This window comes from Labrus bergylta, chromosome 11, assembly GCF_963930695.1.
Source record: "Labrus bergylta chromosome 11, fLabBer1.1, whole genome shotgun sequence".
In the NCBI taxonomy this organism is placed as follows: Eukaryota; Metazoa; Chordata; class Actinopteri; order Labriformes; family Labridae; genus Labrus; species Labrus bergylta.
In genome coordinates, this window is record NC_089205.1 from 22,722,879 (window position 1) to 22,748,647 (window position 25,769).

At 42.7% G+C, this 25,769-nt stretch overlaps 1 protein-coding gene across 9 annotated transcripts in view; it reads right to left on the bottom strand.

The window, feature by feature from the left end:
- Positions 1-25,769, bottom strand: part of robo2 (roundabout, axon guidance receptor, homolog 2 (Drosophila)) — a 248,241-nt gene that overhangs the window by 132,140 nt on the left and 90,332 nt on the right. For 8 of the 9 annotated variants that reach the window (XM_065960202.1, XM_065960204.1, XM_065960203.1 and 5 more), the window contains exon 2: positions 7,480-7,806. In XM_065960202.1, the coding sequence (XP_065816274.1) occupies positions 7,480-7,806 (327 nt within the window). Of the gene's footprint in view, positions 1-7,479; positions 7,807-20,332; positions 21,033-25,769 lie in introns of those variants that run through there. The other variant, XM_065960201.1, reaches the window with a different exon arrangement.

Below are 25,769 nucleotides of genomic sequence, written 5' to 3' on the forward strand. Positions count from 1 at the left end.
TTTTACCTTCCCACAGAACTGCACTTCCTTTTCATCCTCACAGTTCAGTTGAGAATCAAATGAAGCTGAAACTCTGTGTCTATGTTCCCAAAGGACTACTTCAAGGAGGGGCCGTCCACAACGTTTGCACAACCACAAAAAGTGCTCTGAAAGCCATTTGCCTTTATTATTTGTGTATGTGTGTGTGTACTTGTGTTGAATAGTGCAAAACAGCCTTCAACATGACATATCACAAAGCGTGTCAATGTGCAGTGTGACAGTTGTAAGCTAAAACAAACAGACCTAATAATAGTGGGTCCTGTTGAGTCCTGACCCATACACAAGATCAATTCAGAATTGTGAAACTTAAAGTGTTGCACAAAGGCATGTACCCATGTGAATGAATGTGTGTTTAAGGGTGTGTGAGAAAGTAACCATGGAAATAATGGGCATTTGAACTTGGAACATCAGTACAGAAATAATACCACATTCCACACATCAGAGGGTGAATCAATTTCAGCAACATTCGATTCGAAGCCATATCAGCTAGCGCCTGAACTTCAGCCCCGCCACCCTGTCACCTCCCCCCCAGCTCCGTATGATGGATTACCATCTCTGGCAGTCTCGGAGGGTCTCAGAGAGCGAGGGAGAGAGAGAGAGGAAGGTGGGTGGGGGAGGTCAGTCACTACAGAGACGCATTCATTGAGGGGAGCTTTGGGTTAAGGAATTATGGTTTGACAGAGATCTGGGGTGGATAGGAGAGGGCAAAGGGTTCTCCAGGGGTCAGAGGATCCAATCCTGGCTGGACTCAATGGCAAGCCACCCTCCGTACACAGAGGTCTATAGGGATTTCACTCAGGGTCACACTTTTCGATTAATATTATTATCACTCACTTGTCCTGTTCGCCCACTTGACAGCAAATAGAGTGGTATCAGACATATTCATCTAAATGCTGGTAAGCATCCCACCTGTGCAATAATTTATAATGGACTAAGAGTTGAAATCCCCATGTGTTAGGTTATCTAACTGAAGCCTGATGAACTGATTAATAGACTGATAAAGTAGTGAACATAAATAAGTATTGGAAGATATTTTTAATAATCAAAATAAATGTTTTAACTAAAAACTGCTAGCTACACAGATCTTGAATAAATTGCAACCATGAGTCGATATAAAACCAAAAATCAAAGTGCAATCCACCCGTGAAAGCAAAAGCCTCTGAGCCTGTCTGTTTTAAAGCCGATCAATAATCAGCCTGCAGACAGGTTTCAATAATTTACAGCTCAGTCTAAATTCAAACTATCTGAAGAGAGTAAAAGAAGCAGCAAGACAGGGTAAGTTTATTACAAAGAACATGCTTGTCTCAAGGTGCTTACTTTTTACAACAGTGATGTCAAGCTTATACAATTTAGCGACAACATTTTAATGCAAAGATTTATTTATCATTCGCTGCGAAGCGAGCACCCATGGTGTGAGGCATGGTTGATGAGACTCGTGGGGGTGGAGGGAGCGAGGAGAAACGAGGAAAGAAGAGCCAAAACACAGGCAGGCAGAGGAGACAAAGCAATAGCCCTGCATTGTCAGAGTGGAGAGGCCATCAATAACAGTGTCACTAAAATAGAGAGAAAGAGGGAGAGAGAGAGTAAAGAAGTGAGAGTAGGGTGTATAAAAGAAACACAACAAAACCCCTGTGCGACGGGTGCTTCATCTTGCCGGGCACTAATGGGCGTGAGAAGCGGCTGGCTCAGCGTTCTTTGCTTGATGGCTTACTTCTCTCCTGACGGGCAATGGCATCCATGACGGAGCGCCACACACTTGTTTAATCCAGTTTATACACTCGAAGGTGACACAATGGTGAAAGTAAAGAAGTGGAGAGTGAGACAAAAAGGAAGAAAAAGAGAGAGATATAGGGCTGGGAAGATGGTCAAGGGTCATGTCAAACTTTCTCATTATGTTCTGCAACTTCTCACCATGCGTTCCAGCTTTGCCCTCAGCTCTCGTTGTGCTACGCCTTCATTGCTTACATTATTAAGGCAGAAGGTGCCTAAGTCTGGGAGTGCTATATTTCCCATCTTCAGCAACAACTAAACTTGCTTCCTCTGAGGGTTAAGAAGGTAATGCAGACAGTCTATTTCCCGTTGTGGAGCTGGGGAGGTCAGAGCAGGGACACAGGGCCCGCTGAGGATAGTAAAACTGCAGTCTCAGGACATATCATGTGTGTGTGTGAATGTGCTAGTTTGTGTGTGTGACAAGGAAAGGTCAGAGTGCTGTTAGTGACTGCAGCATATTTCGATGATTTATCTCCCTGTGAGAGTTTTCCAAATTTCTGGTCCATTCCTGCAGGCCAGCCCATTTCCATGCACTGCAGAGGATCTGGGTTGAGGAAGAGAGACTCCTCATTTACCGTGGCCATCTGTGGCTGATAAATGAGAGGGCAATCTGCATGTTGCTGTATATGGCTGGCGAGAACTCTGTGTGTGCAAGTTGAGGTTTTTTTAACAGTGTGTGTGTGGACATTGTGTGAGTAAATCCCAACAGATAACAACAGCACGCTACAGGGGTCAGCAAACTCCAGAAGTGCAGAGCAGAGCTGACAAATTTAATCAGGGACTGTCAGTTTATCAGGGGAAGATATTTCCCACACCTTTCCTTCTCTTCTTATACCATCTCTCTTATCGCAGGAAAACAGACTCACATTTTGTACATCTAGACATTTCACTTTTTTCATTCACTGCTAATTTTGGTCACTTTTAGACAGAAATATGAATATGGTAGTTAAACAACCACAGCAGTCATTCTGATTATTTTTTTACCCGATTTCAAAATGAAAAATTGCTGCTACTTGATTTATAGTGTATGCCAAATTGTGTAGGAAAATCCTATGCTGTCCAAAACATGATTTCTTTAGAGTATCTTTTCTACTCTACAAAATGTGCCAAAACAGATCCACCATGTAAGAAGCTCAACACTGTGTTGGACACATCCCACCAAATAAACAAGCAATACCAAATAGACACGCTCAGGGTACTCAGGAGTAAAACCTCTGAATACAAATGAAACTGAGCTCACATTTTGAGTGTTGTACTTCCTAAATGTGGCGTGCATCATTAATGTGCCGTAATGTTGCATCATTGCTGCTTCCTTCATTACCCTTCATTATTTCTCAAGGACTTCGGCTCAGATTAAACCTCAGCCTACTGGGGTTTATACAAGCGTGTGGGCAGGTGTTTGTGTGCACATGTTCTGCGTGTGAGAGAGCGTATCTGTTGTTTGTGTGCACTATCACTCCATTCTCTCACTGCTGAAACGGAATAATGAGTCCAGATGAGCTTGTGAAAGCCTGGGCAGTGCAGCTCAGCCTGACTCCCCACCTGGCCTGCTCCTCCTGGCCTGTCCCTTTATTAGCTTCCCCTCATGCTGGACACAACAGGAACAGCTTGGTGCCCTCCTCCTCTCTTCTCCACTCACACCTCTCCCAACTCTATTTTCCTGCTAATTACCTTGTTGTACGAGCACCAAATGCTACCTAACGATTCACTTAATTGCAGAAGTGGTACATTAGATGATATCAAAGGACCTTTTGTAAAAAGTCATCCAATCCCATTCCAAGCGGCATTTAGAACCAACCCTAGACATCTGTTTCATTTCTGTCATTTGCATTTTTAAAGGTTACAAACTAAGTGAACACAGCAGCACAGGATACAGATGTAAACCTCAAGATCCTGTGTCTTCATTCCGTTACACTTTGTTTCCCTTGAGACAACAACACATATTTATTACACATGTAACCACATACACATCAAAGGACCAGAGTGACACTCAATTAAAAGTGCAACTGCTCACCCTGTGTGCTTTATCTGGAGCACTACAAACCTGTGCTATCCATCCACCTGAAAAGATAGTGCTCATTAACATTTTCTTTGGGATCCTTTTGCCCCAGGTGTGCCCTGTCAGACTTACATATACACAGATATCTGCAGTGCTAGAAATTTATTCAGCAGTGGTGGCTGCAGCTAACATTTCTGACACTGGCTTCAACGTGATTTATGAACCTGCTCATTGACCCAGTTTATTCTGAGAAGAGAAAAGGGGGCACATCCCCTCATATAAGCTACATATCCATCCCATGTAGCTGGCCTGCAGTCAGTTTTGGAAGACACTGGAGGAGGAATAAGAGAACAATGCAAACTGCTCAGATACCCTCCAGGCAACATGTTTTTACAACTTCTCCATCTCTTGAAGTACAGGACAGTGATTAATAGCTCAAATTAAATCTCCAAAATGCCGCAAAGCGCATGATACTCACACTCTGCACATTCACCACAGATTAAGATAACATGGACTAAGATCTCATACAGACTAAGATCTCATGCTCTTGCCCAACCATTTGTGAACAACATGTGTTCAACCTCCAACGCTTAAATAAGACACGTTTGAAAGACTAAGCCGAGTAACCGCACAAGTCCACCCAATCTGGCCCATATTAATAATGCAGTGGCACCTCTAGAAAGGCGTCTTCCCCCTCTTCCTCTCTGCTCCACCTTTCCTCCTTTGACAGACAGAGTGCTGAGTGCTGCCCAGCTTGATGTCCAGCATGCAGCAGAGCCACTCCACCCTGTGGACACTGAGTTCAATCTGTTTCAGAGCTGCAATTCAATTATCTCACCAGGTTCCTGCTCAACCACTCGTAAACAGAAGGGGGCAAAGGTGTGTTCAATACGATGGAGGGGGGAGAGGGAGGTGGAAGGTGAAGGGGGGGCTGAGACGTATCATAAACAAAAACCCAGTTCAACATGGTTATGGATTTAAATGCTCCTTTTTCTTGTGAGATTAGCTTTGGCTTTACAATCACTAGACGGATGTCAGGACCTGATAAGGCTAATCACTGCAGTAAGCCAATGCAGTGGGATTAAGCGCTCTATCCCCCTTCTGCTCCCCCAGCGCCCCCTGAAGACCTGGCTGAAAGAGAAAGCCAAAAATGCCAGGGGCCTGAAACAAGCTGGGCCTGGCCCTTTCTCCACTTTGGGATCTATGATAGTCTAAGCTCAGGAAAACAAAAAGAATACACATTCAAGACGGGCATATTTTTTGTCTGTTAAGCATACTTAAATGTAATTGATATTCACCTTGCTTTAGAATTTAGTAGACTAATTCATACTGTAAATTTAAGAGCATTGGAGCTACAGTAGTGCAACAATGCTGCACTGATTCTGTCCCTCCTCTCTGTTCCCGAGGCAACCCACTTGATTGGTTCTGACACCAATCCTGGAGATCCGCTCGGGGACTTCCAACTCAATATCTCTCAGATTACTTGTCATTAAAGTTGCAACAAGTCATCAATGCCTTAATGTAATATCTTACCTGTATATTAGTTATTTCTCCTCATCCCCTCAAAAACTTCAATGATCTGTCACTTGATGATTAAGCAAGTGGCCCTGTTGGACTGCACTTGACCCAAAGTCACAACCATCTTTACTGCTACACGTCATACCGGTCAGAACAACACTGCTGTCATTTTCAAACTGCAAGTGTCTCAGGTCGGGTCAGGTCAGGTCAGTAAAAGCAAAACAGTTTGAGGTAGAAATTTTCTAGTAGCAGTGGTACTCCAGGCAGCAGCTTTTTTTGTCCGTTCCAAAAATATGGACCTGGTTGGGTGCATCAGTGCAGAACACAAGTAGAAGATGAACAGCAAACTATAAAGGCTCATAAAATGCCAAGATGCTGCACGCTTGTTTATACCCCCAGCTCAATACGAAGTGACCCGTGAATGAAATCAAGGTAACAGGGTATATACAAGGTGTTTTTTTTATGCATTGCATGGATTTTGTACTTTCATTTGGCCTGTGTAATTTTGCCTAAAGATGATGGTGTACTTTTTGTCCAAAAATAGACCCTGTAGTTAGATAGAGCCTGGTACAAGATGCAGTTCTGTATCCTTGTTTACAGAGAGTGTGGCCTGAGGCTTTGACCTGAACCTCTCTCTCTCTCTTTCAAACCTAGGATCACTATTAATACTGTGCTCTTTTTTCTTCACCTTTCCAGCTCTTTCTTATCCCCTCGTCTCCGGCCCTCCTGACCTCTTATCCCTCATCCCTCACCTTTAAGCCATTCAAGCAGTCAATGACTTTAACTCGACCCCCCTCCTCTGCTCAACCCATATTACATGCTCAAAAGTACTGAAAATAAAGGCTAAGTAACAGTATGAGGAGGGAAAAATAAAATAATCTTGAGGCTTCATCAATTTTTCATGAATTTTCATTCAGACGAGGAGAGCCCTCTTACAGCAATCGATAGATCAAGCTGCTGTCACGCAGTTAGCACCTGGGGGCAGCTGGAAGGCCCTCGGGAAGGCAGGGGACCGGATCAGAGGCGGAGACCAACCCCCTCCTCTCAAACACAAAAAGTCAATTTCCCAGGATCACAAACCAACTAGCCATCCTTCTAACACTGCAAATTGTGGTGAACTTCAATATACAGTTTCAGGAAATTTAGTAGTGAATTACATAAATTAACTTTTCTGTTTTCATTTTTATTATGTTTTCATTATGTGTATGTTGTAATGTGCCAGTTTGTGCTTCAAATGCCATAATGTGCTTCAAAGACACATTTCTGCCTTTAAGAGAAGAGTAGACAAGTACTTTCTATTCTATTCCTACTCTTTTTTTTCTGTTCGAAAAATTCATTTAGAACATATTTGCTTCCCTTGTCTTAAAGGAGTTATGTTCATGTCACATATGATATGGATTTTAAAGTCTCTGATATAACACAAATCAAGAGAAGCTTTAAAGAATACCACTTATAAACACCTCATATCCACATCTCATGAACATACTCCATATATGTTACTAAGAGTAGCACTCGTTTAAAAAACACAAGGACTTCTGGGAGACTATCTACTCCACCTCCATGGCCAGTTGAGGTGCATGGGAGCTACTCCACAGGAGGCTCAGTCTGAACCTGCTGGGGGGGGGGAAACTCATCTTCAAAGGTAATCTGATCCACAGCTCAGGTTCTGCCTGCCAGTGTTCATCAACACAGTCCAGGCAGCCCGTGTCAAATGTCCATCAGGACTTTGATCTGGGCCAGAAGATCAACCCCCCACCCACCAACCTGTGAGAGACCCATGTGTGGCATCCCATGGGTATCTAAGTTTAAGCTCCTTTTTGATAGATGTAGTTCACAAGCTAACCCTAAAGGAAATTATTTACTGGTTGTAAAAAGAAAACAGTGAAAGCAATAAGAAAAAAATTGTGTACATACAGTTCTCATATTAAGCAATGATTTGTTTGCCGTTATACCCCACAGACTCGGCAATTTTCCATTATATACAAAACATGATTTTGAAGTCGTTTTTTTATAGGAGCTAATTCCCTAAACGTTCTTAACGTATTGAAAATCTAGTCCTTTCATTATGAGCTATTACATTTGATAAACAAAATCAATTCAGCAACACAGCAAAGAGGAGAAATCCAAAGGAGAGGAAACAAGTCCTGACTTACATGCAACTTCCAAAGATGCATTACGGCTCACAGCTTCTCCCAGGTAGTTCCGTGCCACGCAGACGTAGGCTCCCTCGTCTGGTTTGCTCCGTCGTCCATGAACAATGCGTAGAAAGAAGAGCGAGCCACTGGGCAGCAGCATGCGGTGAGAACGTGGGTCATCCTTGTCCGTTTCCACCCGCTCTCCGTCCTTGTACCACTCCACTGTCGGGGTCGGCCGCCCCTCTGCTTTACAGTTGAGGGTGGCGGGTTCCCCTTTGGAGACAATCAGGTCAGAGGGGTGCTCCACAATCCGGGGTGGGGAGTCCTCCTGGCGTAGACGGGATCCTGAAGGAGAAAGAAGAGATGCAATTAAATATGGAGGAACATGGAAAATTTGATAAAATACTCTTCCATCAACACAAGGAAAAGTAGTTCAAAACGGGTGAGTGAAGGCAAAGGTTTCCAAAAGCTAATGTTACATAAGAAATAAGTTAAATGTATATCGGAACATTTAATCCCCATTGCAGACAGGTCAAAGAACAGCCATCTGCTCTTCTCAACCCTATATGCAAGGGCTTGTGGGTAATTGGACTTATGGGTGAACAGTAAATAGAGGACTGCAGTAAGCCTACAATTGAACTATACACACCCAAATCATATATTTGGCTTTCGGAGGGATACAAACCAGTAAAACTGCTGAGTCCACTGCTGTGGAAGTGTAGATGTGATGTGAATATGAATGGTGGAGTCCAGACTAATGTCAAATGCTAATCCCCTGTGGCTGAAAACCTCGACCCACTCCATTTTATTAAGGCGTGCAGTGGGTGAGCGCTGGGAGTCTGGCAGCAAAGATAAAGCTCCACAAGTCACAGTGCTCTGTATTTCTGTGACCGGGTCTTAACCACAGAGATAAGATGGTATAGGCCACACACACATATTTACACCACAGAGGCCCTGGGAACCATGCACAAGATCAAAGAGTTTGCATCAAACAAATTAAGACAAAGTAAGTAATCAATAACTCTGATGCAGTCAGCAACCAAATGTTAACCAGCCAGTGTTGCATTAAGAAGAGTGCCCGGCTCTTTGTCTTAAAATGAGTTGTTGCAGGTGTGCGTGTGATTGAGCTGAGTTGATGACTGTGCCCTTCCCCGGGGCGGTGCAGTTGGGTAATAGGACAAGCCTGCTGCACAGAAGAGCAGTGTACCACAGAGGTCTTTGTGATTAAGTAAGGGGTAATTTTTAAATGGCACTGAGGCTAAACAGTGGAGGTTCCAGTTCTTTGTTTGCCTGGATTTGCACATGTTCCACTACTCCCTTATTCTGGAGTCTCCCAGGGGAAACAAGGACACGCTGTACCCCAGTCTTTTCCGCTCAAGAGTGTGCAGAAGGACAGGCGTAGTGAGAAAAGCCACTGATCAGCACAAAATACACTTCAAAGACTCTGAGTGCGGTGAATTGGTGTGTGCAGTTTCATACACACATACACACATGCACAGACACTCTGAGTAAATGTGTACTAGTGCACTGTTTGTGTTTAAAAAGGGATCAGCCAGACTGTGGAATATTGACCCATGAACAGGAGGTAGTCTGTTCTCTCTTCTTCCTAATTTGGGCTAATTCCCTCCATTTCCCTGTCATTGATTAGGGATCAGGCCTGGTGTCTTGTTCTAAGAGAGACCACAGATAGGGGTTTATTGTAAAGGGGGTCTTGATACCCTGCTCCTGAAGTGTGTCATCTTATTGTATTGCTGTTATGAAATAAATCTAATCAATTAGTAAGTTGTTCAAAAATAAAAACACTAATTCAAAAATGAAAATCGAGATTAGCTCTTCAACTTGCTTAGCAGCTTCCCTCGGGTTCCCATAGTCCCCCCCCCCACCTACCCATTAGATAACCAGCCTCATACCTCATGTATTTCGCTGAAGTTGCTCTGTACTCTAAAACTGCATAGTCCACCTTTTAAGGACAAGCTTACAAGCTTTCACATAAATTAAGTAAAATGACCACTGGTGCTTTCTTCACCAGTGGTATAGGTACCAGTAAAGCCTGTTTTCCTATCAGCACAGAGGGGAAAGTTTGTATCCTGGCAGTAAGTGACTAAATGAATGAAGCAGTAATTAACACCATGACATTGATAAATGGAGGGCAAGATAAAGGAAGGACATGGAGACCCCCCTCTCCCTCAAATGAAGTGTCAAACACACATTTATTCTTATCTCATTGGAGCATCTGCTTCCCTCATAATCCACAGACCCTGCGGTGGCTTTTCCACTATGGCCAGTGCGCATGCACAGCACTAAACTGCTGCGACTCTTCGATTTATATCAGTCTAATTTCTTTAAATCCAATTTGTATTCCAATCTACTGCCTTCTAATCACTTAAACCTTGAGTCTCCATCTGCTCTCCACTTTCTGGTGGAAATGAGCACAGCAGATGCCTCTACAATTGTCCTTTCACTGCCAAATAAAGCTGAGCCGGGTACACGGAGGGCCGGACGTGACTGGTCAGTGTCCTTCCTGAGTGGAGGTAGTCAGGTGTAGAGGTAAAGAAGGTTAAAAGCACATCCATATGCCATGGAATTTGATTTCTAACAAGAATCTCAATAGAAGATCATCCTGTAAACCTTCCCTGTTGTTTAGAAGTTTCACTTTAAAGTCAAAGACAAACACATTATGTTTGTCCCTTTAATTTACTATGCCCTCTTGTGGCTCTCATGTCCTCAAGATGCTGTCCAAGAAGATCTAATAAAAGAGCTTATGTAAATTCCCACTGCCCAGCCACAAGACAAAACTCCTAAAAGAAGAGAAAGTCAATTTTCAGTTTCCAATTGGGCCCCCTTTCTCAGTCTCTTTACGGTAAATGGGCTTTCTGTTGCCCTTTTAATGCGATCATTGGTGCTGTGCAATCAAGTGCTCTCTGAGCTGGGGCGAGTGCACTTCACTGGGTCTCAGGGCACACGCTCCAATCAAAATGCTGTCTTTTCCCCTGTCTGCAATAACACCACCATTACTTTTCACCACCGCTGTGCAGTCATCCTCTCCTGGAGGAAAGCAGGAACCAGAGAACAAACAAACAAGCACACAGACAGAGGATGGAAGCAGAGAGAGATTACTGAACCAGAAGCTGATTCTTTTCTGCCTTTTCCTTTACTCGACTTATGTCAGCTTCAATGAAATTGCAAGCAATTTTGTCGCTTTCCAAGAAAAGTGGAATTTTACAGCATGCTTTGTCCATCTGCAGTATTTTTTCAATTTTAAGGATAACATATCACACATTTACATAACACATATCCACAGAGAGAGAAGTGAATTAGCAAAATAAAGGTTCCTTTTTCCCCCTAATCCAGACAAAAAACACCAGAGGCCATTATAAAAGCTTCTTTTTCCCTCCTGTAACCACTGACCACACACATAGAAGGGGGCTTTTCTATTATCTTTGTCACATATTTATTCATGTGTGCAACAGAAGGTCAGGCCTTTGATGATCTTTTTGTAATTATTTTTATTAGCTCCCAGGAGAAATTCGAGCCCACCAACCAAATCAATACCCACACCAGTCTCAGCCAGAGCATAAAAGGAAGGGCTCCCCAAAGAGATATTAGTTATTCTGCCAGCAGACATGTGCACTGATCATAGGTAACCAACAGCAACCTCGGACCAAGGCAAAAAGTTCCAGTCATTGAGGCTCCATAAAACATCAAACATGAAAACCAAAGTCCCAGACAAGATGCAGTAAAAGTGTAATGTGGATACTGTGATGGTGCAGACAGAAAGTGTTGAGACCCAGCAAGCTGATTGAATATAGAATTGCACCCAAAAAAAAGTAAATAAATAAAAAAAACCTCAAAGAAATTTCATAGGGAATGAATTATGCATTGGATCCATGTTGTCCATCCTGAAATATATTCTCCCTCTTCTTTCCAACCTCCCACTCCATCGCTTTCTCTCTGTATATCTCAGCCTCTCCCTCCCAATATCTCTCTGTCTCCTTCACTTGCTCCCTGTCCTATTACATCCTGCCCTCGCTGTGAGGGTGACAGAGTCATATCCGTCATGTCATCAGAAGGGAAATCTGAGCTAGCGGCAGGGGGAAACTGGGGGTGGCGATAGAATGATGTTACTGGTCAGACGCACCTCCGCCATGGCCCGCTTTGACACTTGCTAGCAGCCTGTTCTGCACCCAAGATTTATCTTCTTTACGGGGGGCTGTCAGTGTCGTCACAGCACTTGAGCACCCCCAATACCAGACGTGCAGCTCATCTCAAAGAGGTGTCACTAAAGACAACCTGCTGTGTCTACTGGAGTCAATCCTAGCCACTAGAAAATGGCTGGAATATGTCAAGAAAATACTCACAAAGATGCAACATCCAGGGATGCAGGATAGGGAAAGAGTTCAAGCTATAGCGTGCCTTGCAGGCAAACATGCTGGGTTCTGTTCCACTTCCTTGCTCTGCATACTGCCCCCCTTCATCATCCTCCTAAGATCTATACTCTGAGAGCAAACACAGGGGTAATTCTAGGAGCTGCTCTCAACATCTCACTGCATCCATGCTTGCCTCCAACAAATATCAGATAGAATTGCAGTCTGAGTGTATTTCAGGCAGTGGTGTATAGTGGGGTAGTATTGACTCTGCATCTGAGTATTTGCCCCCTCACCCCCATGCAGTTAGAATATATAAATAGATTACTGTGGGAAACAGAATATCTGATTTTGCTGCAAAAGGCTGATTCACACAGCTTGCATTTCAATCAGTTGCCATCTTGTTTTTTTCTTCTTCTCACTCTTCATTCTGATATCACTAACAATGAACAGAAAATGACAGATATCTTTTTTTTTTTTCTCCAGCAGATGGCCTGCCCTAGAATAGCTGAGACTGCTCAGTTGAAACAATGGACTAGAAAGGCGAAAATATAAGCCATAAAACCAGTTTAGGAGTCTTTATGGTGAACTGCATGTGTTTATAAGGATGCTGCTTGCTCTCTCTTCATAGGCTGATCTGTGTGCGGAGTACAACACCAGCTCTGCGCAACTGTCAACCCACTGGTAGGGACACTAAACTGTGTGATGCAGATTAAATGATTTCCAATGCCAAGGCCACTCAAGCATGTAGCTCGCTGTGCAACCCCACCTCCTTTACCCCTGCCTTTTTTTTTCCCATAAATCCTTCTGAACAGCCTTTGCTCAGTGAATTTTCTTGCCTCCACTTTGCATGAAAGTTGCTTTGATGTTGAAGATGTACTTGTTCGGGGAAAATCAAAGAATTGATTCCAAGTACATGAAGTAAAAAAGTAGCCTGGGAACCAAACAAATCCACAAGCTCATATTTTATTTGCTTTGGCAGATGCATCTGGTCGACCTCCAGCTAAGACACATTTTCAGCTGACCTGGTCCTGATCAATGCAATGACTGTACTGAGGAGCAGCAATGAGGAATTTAGTGAACAACCAAGACGGCTGCTGCTGAAGTCTAATGTTCTACAAACCAAAATGTAGTTAACTTTACCATATGAATTACATGTTGGTACTAACTAACTAGCCTAGGATCCTACACCTAGCATACAATCAGTTTATCTGATTGGTTATAAATCTAGTTCAATTTGGTCTGCATTTTTTGATAACACCTCTTTGCAACTGAAAATTAATTGACGGGTAACCCAGAAATTAGCCTTTGAAAGTTGTTCTGGAGATGTTAGGCTAGGAAAAAAAGAGATGTAAACTGAGTCCTTAATGATCTTCCTCTTCCCTGTAAACTGCATTAGCCCTTGACTTAGGATCCACTTGCCTTAATCAGGCATTGTTTATCAGGAGAAAGCAAGTTTCTCTGGCTACTTTAATGACTGTAATTGTGCTTTAAAATTTGATTTGCAAGCAGTAGTGATTTCTGTATGTTGTTGCTGTTTTGCAGATACATATCTGTGTATGTATAGTGTTCAATATAGAATGCACAAAATTCACATCAACCATCTTCTCCTTACAAGTGTGGGCCTCTCTAAACAGTTCCTACTGAGGGAAGTGCAATGAATTGAATGGTTTCAATTGATTCTCCCTCAAGCATTGTAATCTCTTTACCTGCATTACTGCACTGCCTTAGCAGATTGAACAGGGCAAAATAAATAAATGCTTTACTGCTTTAGAAATGAAGGTGGAGAGGAGGGGAGGGCGGGGGAAAAGGCCTTAAGGTATCCATGATATCCACTGTTTTGAAAGATGAGTGGATAATTGGAGTTGTGTTCTGGGTGCTGACCTGGAGTGAGCGCTCTACAGTGTCCCTGCATGTCAATGAGAGCAGTCATCACCTCCAGCCACTCCACTCAGCTGTAGCCCCACATGTGAACATGAGGAATGAATAACTCAACGGCATCCACACCAGTTCAAGTGATGGACCCAGCCAACTGAGCCAGGAAATCAAACGGCACCTATAGTGCACTGTTTGTGTTTCTTAAGGTAGCACTTACAAAGTCAAGTTGAGATTTATTAAATTTCTATTCCGTGGGACACTTCATCTGGTCTGGCTTAGGGCCGACAGGGTCAAGGGTGCTAGCAGTAAGTGGATGAAGGACTTGTTCAATTTACTGAGGCTCATAAATCTATGCTAACACAAAAAAACAATGGGCTTTGATGGTTATTAATGGTGCTCACAAACACATTCACACACATGCACCCACTACATTTCATAATTCTAACACTGGCTGCATGTTGCCGAGCTCTGAAATGACAAATGCCTGCGAGCAGCTCTCCAGAAAAATCATCACCATCCTGGAAGTGAAACCGGAGAGTTCAAACGTTCAAGGATGCGATTAAGGCTTTCTTCCTCTCCGCCGCAGCGGTTGTGACACTTGGCTCGTGCCGTGTTCCACACTGAGACTTCAACCACAGAGCCATTCTCACCAGGAGCCGTTATATACAGTAAATCAACTCACTTCTGGCTATGGTGGTGGATCCGTTTACAAAGCAGTGTGGTGCCATGTTTTTTGCCACAGGGACACAACAAGGACAGATTCCCACAGCACTGACATACAACGCTCACCATGTTACTTACCAAATATTATGTATGTTGTAATGTGATCGTATTAAAAATGTCTTACAATAAAAAAAAATTCTGTTAATTAACTGCTTGGCTTGTCAGTATTTTTTTGGAAACTGAACAGATATGAAACATAAATTAGCATTTCACACCATATTAGAGCATATATTAGCACATAGAGACACTGATTACACAACAAGGTTATTAAGAAATACACCGTCAGGGAACACTACATGTATGTCTTATTACCAGTTTATATAACAAGGCATAATTATTGCATTATACGGTATTAGCAATTCATAGAATAGTGTGCCATATCAATGGTGATGATAGGCAAAGAAGTCTGCTTTACAGTATTTAAAAGGTTGAAATTCCACCATTGATATGCAGGAAAGACATCAATCTGTTCAAGAGAGGTCAGGCAAGCCCCACAGAGGACCTCCGGGTTACAATAGTTTCCACCCAAAAAGGTGATGCTGCAGGGTTTAAAGTCTACTACTCCTATAAGGTTAGATTCCTCGGTTAGTTACGGGGAAGTAAAGGCAGCGAGCTGTCATGGCTGGGTGATCCACAGACGAAGCCAGGGATGGAGATGGTGGAACCAGACACTTATTCACTGGCTCCACCGTTCTGAGGGGCATTAACGCTGTGCTGGACTGCTGCTGTGTGTGACAGATGTGTGCTCGAGTGTCATGCTCGGGCTGTCCATCTTCACACGTCTCACACGGGGACAGCTCATGCATTTTTATCAGCAGGCCTGACCTCATCTTCAAGGCACTCAGCTCAGGTACAACTGTCAAACAAACTCTTGACAATGGAGAACAAAGAGGTATAAAACGGACTAAAAACAAATAGAAAACAAGAAGGAAGGTGATAGGACAAAACATGTTGACATATTGATTTCAACAATTCAAAACCATCTGTCCCTGCCATTTTCAATACATGTATTAAAAGACTAGATAGTTTTTTTTAAATGTGCTGAGTAATAAAATTGTAAATTCTTGTTTTTTTTTTTGTTGTTTTTTGTTTTCTGTGAGTTTTTATAAATGTGTGATTGTTTCTAATGATTTTCATGTTTTATGTTATCTTTACATACATCTAAGGCAGCTGAATTAATTAAATCAAATGTCACACTTCTTATATGAGCAAATAAGATATAAAAAAATCGATGTATCATCTCAAAATGAAACTTGAATTATTACATAAACAGGGATATGAAGTAATACATTATGTGACAAAGACTTTTTGTTAACACTAATGTCTCCTACTTGTTCGTCTGGTTGAAGAAAGTCTTACAACCATATTGCCTTTACGTTTGCTCGTATGCATTTGAATGTGTCTGTGTGTTAACAGTGTGAATGTAGGCTTGTACCCGTGAGTATCCACAGTTATTTTGTTTTGCATTCTTTTTGAGTCTTTCAACCTTAACATCCCTCGGTTCTTCCTGAAGTTTGATGTTAGAAAGCCATACAGAGGGCAGAGTGAAAGCAATGGTTGTAGAAACTTCTTCCCTAGAATTCACACAACTTTTCAGCACAGCGTGCAACATAAATCACTGACAAGGCAGACATGCTGTCTCTTACAGAAAGTTTAAAGCGCCGCTGTACTCAATCCTGTCTTTCAGTTTGCATTTTGGAATCTTCTTGAGGAAATACATATTTTGGGGGATAAGCTTGCAAATAAGATCCCTGTCATAAACAGAGGCAGTCTGACTTGGTAGTTTCAATAAGGTTCATTCATTATCACGTAATCATCAGAGATTATGTTGTCAGTCATTCTGTCAGCCTCTAAGTCTGAATCTGAGGCATTGAGAGAGAGTGAAGACTATATTGGTGTCTTGGGGCCTGGAGGGGATAAGCACAGGTGTGTATTCTGTACATACAGGTGTGTGAGACAGGTGAAGGTCCTGACCGCTTACTTTACATCATAGTCAGCGCGCTCAGTTCATCAAAACACTCCTCTCCCCCATCCCACACTGCACATACACATTCCCTTTATCCAGCCATCACAGGTGTACAACAACCCCCTCAGTGTTTGAATTCCACCCTCATGGACAACTCCAAAAACTGATATTTGTGTGTGTGTGTGTGTGTGTGTGTGTGTGTGTGTGTGTGTGTGTGTGTGTGTGTGTGTGTGTGTGTGTGTGTGTGTGCATGAGTGCGATATCAAAGGGGGCAGTGTGGGGAAGTTTGAAAATACAAATCACACAAAGAAAGAGCCTTATCCTTTACTGCCGCCTGCTTGCTAGAATTAAACTTATTCTATCTCTTCAAGCTTTAATCGCACATCCTCTTTTTGTTTCTCCAGGCAAAAGCATCAAGGAACCAGGCCTTTTCTGCTCTGTAAATGTCAGAGGTATGCTTGGCTGATGCTTAATAAAGCGAAGGTAAACCAGGGGAAAGTGGTATTACCTCCCCTGCTTTCTGCTGGTGTTACAGCAAAATCAGCCATGTGCATCGTCTGAGGCTGACATTTTCTCTCCCACTTGCACTATGAAAATATAAAAGGCATTAACCAACATGATCTCAGGATATAAAAACTGCTGTGAATGCTGTTAGTTTTGAAGATCACATGGAGGTATTGTGTATTTAAAGGAAGTGTCCAGAGCTCAAAGTCTATCCTTTTCAATCCTAAACGCGTGGAGCGAGGTGTGCTGATAGGTGATCCACAGGGTAGCCAGTCTTGGCTGTTAAAACATCATAAGAGTTGACAGGCCACCGTCACTGGTCATGTAACACTTTTTACTCAGATGCACTCAAAGGCCTGTACGCTGATTTTCATTGTACAACTTCTCACCTCTTTCTTTGTTCCCTGTTCATTCACTTCCTCTTATGATCACCACCTTTGGCGTTATTCCCCAATCATTTTTGATGTTAATAAGAGAACAAACAGTAGTGCGCTTTTAAGAAGAGGAAAGCGGCTTCCTTGACATTGATGAGACCGTGGGAGACGGTGGAGAGGAGCTTCCTGTAGATCTTAGATGAAGGTTCATCGTTAAAGCGGCCCTCATTCCAGGAAATGAACCGCAATTACAATAACGCTTCCTAAACGCTGCCAACTCAAGCAGAACAATCACATTTAGGGCGAGACATTGCGATGACTCTTACACAATGACTTCAGCCTCCCTCATCATTCACCTGCACTATTTTAATCTGGGCTTACTTTCCATTATAGGGCAGTACTTTCAACTGCTCTCATTTAATCGTGACCATCAACAGAGCTGCATGTCTCCAGGGCGATTTAGATGTCCAGCCTCATCTCAGCCATTTCTTTTTAAAGGTTGTGTTGTTAAACAACTCTTCTTTCAATTTTTCATATTTGATTACACTCATTTTGTTTGTCACTCTCCTCCTCCTCCCACTGACGCAAACACTACCGCTCGCTTGGTTTAAGTTTCTCTTGACTCAGCGTTACTGTAACCACAACCCTGCTGGAGAAAGAACAGATAGCTGCAAAGTCTACACCACCAAACGCCTCAAGTGGTCGTCTCCAAAGCCGATTTAAATTGGAGTATATTTCAGCACCTCTCGGTGTGTCTCCCAGGATTGATGTGATGTCACCAGCTCCAACATCAGACACAAGTATTCGGGAGACCTCAGAATAGCACAGGGTCAGGAGTGCATGTCCACTATGCAAAGTATGTTCTAATCCTGCTTCAGAAGCATCATAGTGGAGTTTAAAGAGATAACTAGGCAGCTGCTGGCTTGTGTTTCCTGGAAATGTATTTTACTGCAATCAGTCTGATTATTTTTAAAAGTGTTGCAACCATGAAAATTCAGGTCCAGGATTTTTTGGCCTAAAACATCACACCCATCACACAAACTCAGTTTATCTGCATTTTCTCTTTCCTCTCTTTGCATCTCACCTTTTCTCTCCTCTCCTACACACTAGCAGTATTAATCACAGAACACTAAACAGTGACTGACGCCATTCACAAGGCTTGGCTTTGTTGGCTGTGCTGCCCAGAGAATACAACTCCAGACCTTTTTGTCTGCCTAAGTGGACTCTTAGAGGAGGCTCCTCCCTATCCAAGGACCCTCAGATTACCTCTGAAAAGAGCTGGGTGATGGGTGAGTTTTGCAGGGATGGAGTTGAAGAGCGAGAGAGAGCAGAGGGGGAGGAGGGTGACAGGCAAATGATTGGGAAGATCCACCGCTCCCTGGGAGAGGTACACCCTCTCCCAGTGGACTGCTAGCAATGCCATCCGCCACTGCTTAGCAACCAGTGGGTTTGGCTGAGCAGAATGAAAGACACAAGAGAAAAAAGGTACAAGAGAGAAGAAGAAAAATATTCAAATCCCAGCCAAATGGAGGCTTGATTTGCTAACATCAAACTGCTGCACAACCAAAACTCGCAGCTGTGAAGAACAAAAGCAGGAGTTGACAGGTGAAAGCAAAGAAAAATGGAGACTTGCAGGCTCTTGCATTCAGTGAAAACAAAACCCTGGCTTTACATACTGCTGTGCAAACAATACAAAGCAAACACATGCATGAATCATCACTTACACCATAGTTCTGATATAATGTCCCTTTTGGTGACTGGTCAGGTGTATAATTTTTTACATGATATGATCACGAGTCTCCCTTTATCTGTGCAAGTGCATGTTTGTGAAAATCACAAATAGGAAGGTGTGCCCAATTCCATTGCTATCCATTCATTCCATCAGTCAAAGGTTGGACCAATCCCAATCACCGTTTCTGTCACCTAAGCCCTCCTATTTGGATGATTGATGCGAGTCATCACATTTACTTTGCAGTTCAAGCTGTTTTAATTTCTCCATTAAACCAGTTTTCTTGTAGGCCTGTGAATCCCATGAAGCCTTGTAAATTATTATTTTTTGGGTTTCTTTTTTTAAGTGCTGACTTAGCACTCAGCGGCAGATTGGACAAAAAGGGCTGAGGCTTTTGGCTGCAGGACTTTAATAGTATCCATCTCATTTGCATTATTATTAAAGTTTAATCAAACAAATGGGCATAATAAACCTGAGCACTGGAAAAGCTAGGATTTAAGCCGCTTTACAGTGCACAATTGCAGCAATGAAATCCTGAAGCAAAATGACCACAGACCACCATCCACTACAGAGCAGAGGCAGGGCGTTCACTACATCAAACACCTGCAACATACTGAACCTCCACAGGTCTGGTCTGGCACTTTGTCTCTCATCATTACCATCCAAATACACACACAAATTCATTAGTTACAAAACTCTTTATCAACATACTCCCTTCACCTGTGCATTAGATTGAGATGGACACAATCCGTGGCCACTGATACAGATCCACAGAATCATTCAGAGATATAACACTGAGAGCTTCAGATGGAGACATAAAAATAGCAAACCTGTTTATCTGCTACTTTAAATCATAATATATGTAAACCATTCACTGATGTTTAAAAGCAGTGGCAGCATGCTGCTTCTTCTATCTGTTGAGTTGGGAAATGAAGAGATGGGAATCAACTAATCTCTGCCTTGATCTGAATTTACTGAAGGAAACAATGATTGTGTATTAAACACTGAAAGATGAATTAATAAAAATAAAAAAAAATGTAAATCACAACTTCTAGAGTTACTTTAGGGGTTCCCCCAGTTAAAACTGTAGCCTACATTCCCCGAAGTATCAGTTCTCAAATAATCAAAACTTCCTGCTGTAAAAATATGGCATTTTCCCAGCAACCCAGATTCAAACGACAGAATTGTGAAATATTTCTTATGGATCAAACCTGTCAGAAATGCTGAACGGAGTGGCAGAGACAGCGTCTTGTTATGTCTTTGTAAAACACAACTGAACATAAATAATTCATAAAAGAAACTTTTACGCAACAACTTGTGTTTGTCAACTTACCATCAACTTGAATATACAGTAATCCACCAACAAGGATGAACGCTAGCGGACCCATACTAGCATATTAAACATCCGCGGCGGGCGCGCAAATCCTCGATTTCACTGCAGAAATGATGTCCAAAATGACTAAAAAAAAAAAAAGTCGACTCCGTGTGTCTGAGAGTTTTGGAGGGATCCTAATTACTGACACAAGCCAGTTTCAATGTCCAAAAACTAAAAGGATCCATTTCACAGCATGTCACCCGGAGCTGCTCGGGGTGTTCATATCCACCAAAGCTTAAAGCCAAACTCTCCGTGTTATCCCTGCTGGCACCGCGAGTTCATCCGTAATGTCTGCCTCTTCTACAAGATGACCAACAACACAAGCTGAAGAAAACGGAGCCAGAGAGAAAAGAAATTAAAGTCCACAGTTGGAAACAACCACAAGCTTCTCCGCAGCTCCTTGGCTCCTTGGGACGCTCCCCGGCACCTCTGAAATCTTCAGCGATGTCTCCACACTTCAGCGCATGGCTCGGCTGATTCGCTGAACACAAGCCAGCCCCAAACTCTCAAGCATTCCCCAAAAGTTGTTTTGTTACAACGGGAACCAGCTCCCAAAAGACCCCATGTGCCTTCCCTGGGATAAAGCGCTGGAAGTATAACATTACAGTCATAGTACAAGTCAGTCAGACATCCTCCTTTCCTCTCTCTCCCTCTCTCTCTCTCTCTCTCTCTCTCTCTCTCCCTGTGCTTGTTGGTTTCAACAGCGCTGCCGCTAGGAGCGCACCACCTCTGTGCACCCGGCACAGCACCACACCAAAGCCTGACACCCTGCACGAAACACCGGCCGGTGGAGGAGGACGGCAGGGAGAAGAGAAATGAAAAGAAGAGGAGACTGATGGAGGAAAAGTCGAGGAGAGCCTGGGTCTTGGTCAAAATATGTCAATGAAATTAAGTCAAACCCTTTTCTACAGGTAGGCTAAGGTTATCGTTTAAACTGTGTGGAGGGTAAACCAACATCAACTCTAAATACACCCGTTTAAACAGCATGTACCGAATTATATACATGTTTAACACGTAGTAATTGTTTACCATGCATTGTGAACAATTCAAAGATTTAAAAATGGGAAAACGCTTTCTAACCATTATACTGTATGTGTAAAATTGTGCAAAAACCAACAGCCAACAGGTAGCAACTTTACAAACACAAGAATAGCATTCAATAAGGAAACACATCATGGGGGGGATGATAATACGAGACTCTGATGAAATGACTGATCAATAGCCTCCATATCTGTATGTTTACATATTCAAGAGGATTGAGAAAGGTGCTGAATGATAAATCAATGTTAATGTATTGAGATATTGAATCAGAATTGTAAATATGATCTCTGTCAGAAATCAATGACTGATTGAGCGAGCTCCTGCTCCAAGATGAACGCAGAGGAGGCCTCTCTGCATACCAATATTACAGACAAAATGCATGCATGTATGCATGTGTTGTTCAGGCCAAAGTGTGCACACAGACAGACAGATTCATGATCACTACATTTTTTTTTAAATATGGAAACATATTGGCGATATGATTGGACTCAGCAGTCAGGGGCAAAGATATGCTGAGGTGCACAGAAAGAGGGGGGTTGTGCATGTGGTCAGCACTGCTTCCCTTCTGCCCAGCAACCTTCCACATATCATCTCAACACTGTATTACTGAATAAGCTGTGAGCTGTGAGCTCCCCCTACTGGTGACAGATCAAGACACTGTCTTGTTACCGTGCAGCTTTTTTAATCTTATCCTATTAAGTGGTGTAAAAAGGAGACATCATCATATGAAGCCCTTACACAGTTATTTTATAATGTCACAACCTGGCATGTAATGCTTCTATTCTCTGTATATGATCGGTGAACCATATCATTCTTTGTAGAAGATTTAGGTAGATTTGATAAATACCACAACAGAAGAGTTCACTCAACATGAAATTATTTATTTTCAGGTATATTTTTCACTACATGAGGCCCAATTTACAGCATCACCAGAGGTATGAAAGAATCATTTTGAAAAACTGACCTAAGTTACAGAATTTAAATAGCATGTATGTAAAAAATTAAGTCGACTTATTAAAAGAAAAGATAAGATATAACCAAACATAGAAAAATAGATACTCAATCTAGCAAGTAGTCACCTTTGTTTCTGCCTGAACGTTGAACTAGTACAAAGCACAACCTTAAAGGCTCCAATTTCCCACTTTATGACTTACATCAAAGTCAGCCATAGAACAAAGCCATCAAAACTGGCAGTATGAGCCCTGAAGGTGTCTGTGAAACCCATACACACTCCCAATAAAAAGATATAGAGACTAACACTATGGCAGGATGGCTTTGGCAAAGGGAACCACATCTATTGCCTTTAATAATAGCTTTGACTGCTCGTGTTTTTTTTTTCTCCTTCCGTTTGTTTGTCAAGTTGCATGTTTGAGCCTGCCCTATAAAGGCCTTACTGGGAGCAGCAACATGTAGTGAGTTCACTCGCTCGCTCGCTCCCATTGCAGGAAGCGCTGTCAGCTGGCCAGACACAGTGATTTGTCTTCATATTTTAATATGTTTGTGGGCTGCATGCAAATGCTGTCTTCTCAGTTCATAGTGTCCTAGATTCTAGCAGATGCATACACACACACAAACACACACACAAACGCACAGCACACACACAATGACAAACACACACATTCACTCACACAAAAGGCAGAGCCAAACTGAAATTTATTGTGTCATCAGTGTTGCTGACGGTTCAAGGCAAATAAAAGAGGGCAAAAAAGGGAATTGGAGAAAGGTAATTTACTAAGAAGAAAAGCTCACTTCAAACATAAACAATGGAGAGTATGGCTTCATTGATGAAAAAGTAAGTAGAGTGTAATTCTCCCACAAGCCCTGCCTTTTATTCCCCACTTTCAATCACTGTATCTGTAGTGGAGGCAGTGATATTCCCCGGGTTTCTAAATATCAGCTGAATGTGGATTTATTTTAATTGAACTGGAGGCTGTGTTTACTCAGGGCAAGGCATGTTACATAAAAAATGAGCTGGTGAGGCTAAGCCATGGACTGATAACTCATGGAGGCTTTTATCCACACTTGTGCCTCATGTGACTGCTGGAAGAACACTACTGATCTTTTATCCGCTGACATTTATGATATTACTGACAAACAGGGATTTCTCAGCTGATTAGTTCTTTCATTTTAAGAGCTGGGAGAATGCAGATGGTGTAAGCACAAACAAATAAGTGTGACATCACTGTGGGGGAAGAAAGGCATGAGTGGTGGTTTGGAACGGCTGCATCAACACAGATAAACCAAAGATATTCAAAACATGTCCAGTGCCTGCAAAGACTGTTTAAGTTTACTAGCAGATGCCAAAATGCATCATTTGTTATAACCTAAACCAATCATGCCACAATTACTGTCGCGTTTTTTGGGCAATTATGTGTTTTAAATTGAATGTAAACTAATAATCAATCACATTATTTCCCATTATTGTCCTGAGAACATCTGCTCATTGATGGATCCTGGGTGGAGCCGTTCATTAGGAGGGTTGTTCAGCACGACCCACATCCATCCTCATCCACTTCTAGAGTGACATGACTGAAATCGGTCAAGTTGATTACCAAAGTCCACTGAGTTTGAGGGAAATGGAAACAAAAGGTATACAGACATCTCCTTTTATGTACAGTGATCAAAAATCAGCATCGTGTTAGAGAGACAAACTTGTAGCAGTTAAGATCTGAAGTGCTGTATTTTTCCTCAAAGTGATTAAATAGGTTTTATCTACTGGCTCATTTTGTAGTGAAGCAATGTGTACTAAAAATGATGCAGTAGTGTTGTTGTTTTTGTGGATAAAAGCACAGCTAAGGATCAATAGAGGGTCCACAAGTGGGGAGTGTGATATCTACAAGACAACCAGGAGTGTCTCCAGCAGCACCAGCACACACTCTGGGGGTTTGGATGCACATTCCAGCAGACATGTCCTCTTTCTTAATTGCATGAAGCTAAGGTGCAATTCAAATGCAAACTGTGAATCAAAGGCAGACAGTGACAGAATGTGTCGTTTCAGAAAAGCTGCATCTGCCTGCATGCATGTGTCTGGGGGGAGAAAGAGAAAAGTGTTTTTAATTGTGAGCCGGGTCAGAGGTTCAGGTAGCAGCATCACTCATGATCGGATCAGAGTGGTATTTGGGGAGCTCTTAGCTGGAGATCTTTCATGGCTGAGTATCCCCTTACTGGGTTTGGGTCTCTGCGTGGGGATGATTAGAAGCTGGATGTAGGGGGGTGCTGGTGTGCAGAGGGAGGGTGATGTGTGGAGAGGTGATTAATGTAGATGTCAGTAGCGGCCCTCCCTCCTGTGCTCCCTCCCCAGCATCCGTAATGACACCTGGGGAAGGCGGAATTGGTCTACCTGCAGCCCAGGCTCCCTCAGCAGGGAATGATTCTTCCCCATGATCCTCCTCTGTCAGCAGTCCTGTCACTGGGCTCGGATCAGGCCCTTATTAATGGGCTTCTATGTCAAACATAGATATTAAGCTGTGCTCTGCTCCACGCTATCCCCGGCAATAACACCCACATAGGCACACACAGTGACACAATCATTTCTGTACAACACAGTGACGAACACAAACACACCCACACGCAGCAGAGTGTAGCACACCCATAACTCATAAACACATTACTACATGAGCTTTAACTTTCGCTGAAATATTACTTTCTTATTAAGCAATTTTAAGGTTAGAGTCGAGCTTGACAGCATCCACAGATCTAAAAGATATCTCTGTTCCTGTCCTCTGTCCCCACTCTTTTATGTACACAACAGAGTATCACATTATGCTGACAAACCTCTTGCTATGATGTATCGTCCAACAATTCAAAACTACAAGCAGCAAAATGGGTTATATGGCTACAAACTCAGTGAAGTTTCTTTCCACAAATGAGGCTGCCTGAACACGAACAGACTCTAAATGTTTTGGCGCCGACTCAGCAATCGGAAACACATTCGCTATTCAGGTTTGTGGCAGGGAGACATTTAAGAACTCAAGTTTTTGAAGCCATAACACACCAGATCTGGGTTTATTCAGGGCAATAAACTCTTCAATGGAAGTCGGTGGGACACATGTTTAAGTCCGTACTCTGTGATACTCCCTCAGTGCAGGCTAGAGGAGGAGGCCCGTCAGACGGAGGAAATATGGAGGACACGACACCTGAGCCTCATGTGGAGAGAGGCTTCTATCAGCAGGACATAAAGTCTGTATGTAATGCATCGCCCCGTCTTCCTCTGCGCTCACTGAAAGGCACAGGAAGTGAGATAGGAGCACCCTATCCAATGTTGAAAAACTGGGGATTACGGTGCAGAAATTCTTGCTTTCCACTTTTGAGTTCAACTCTATCTGTTTCTGCTCGTCTCTCCCACTTTCATGCA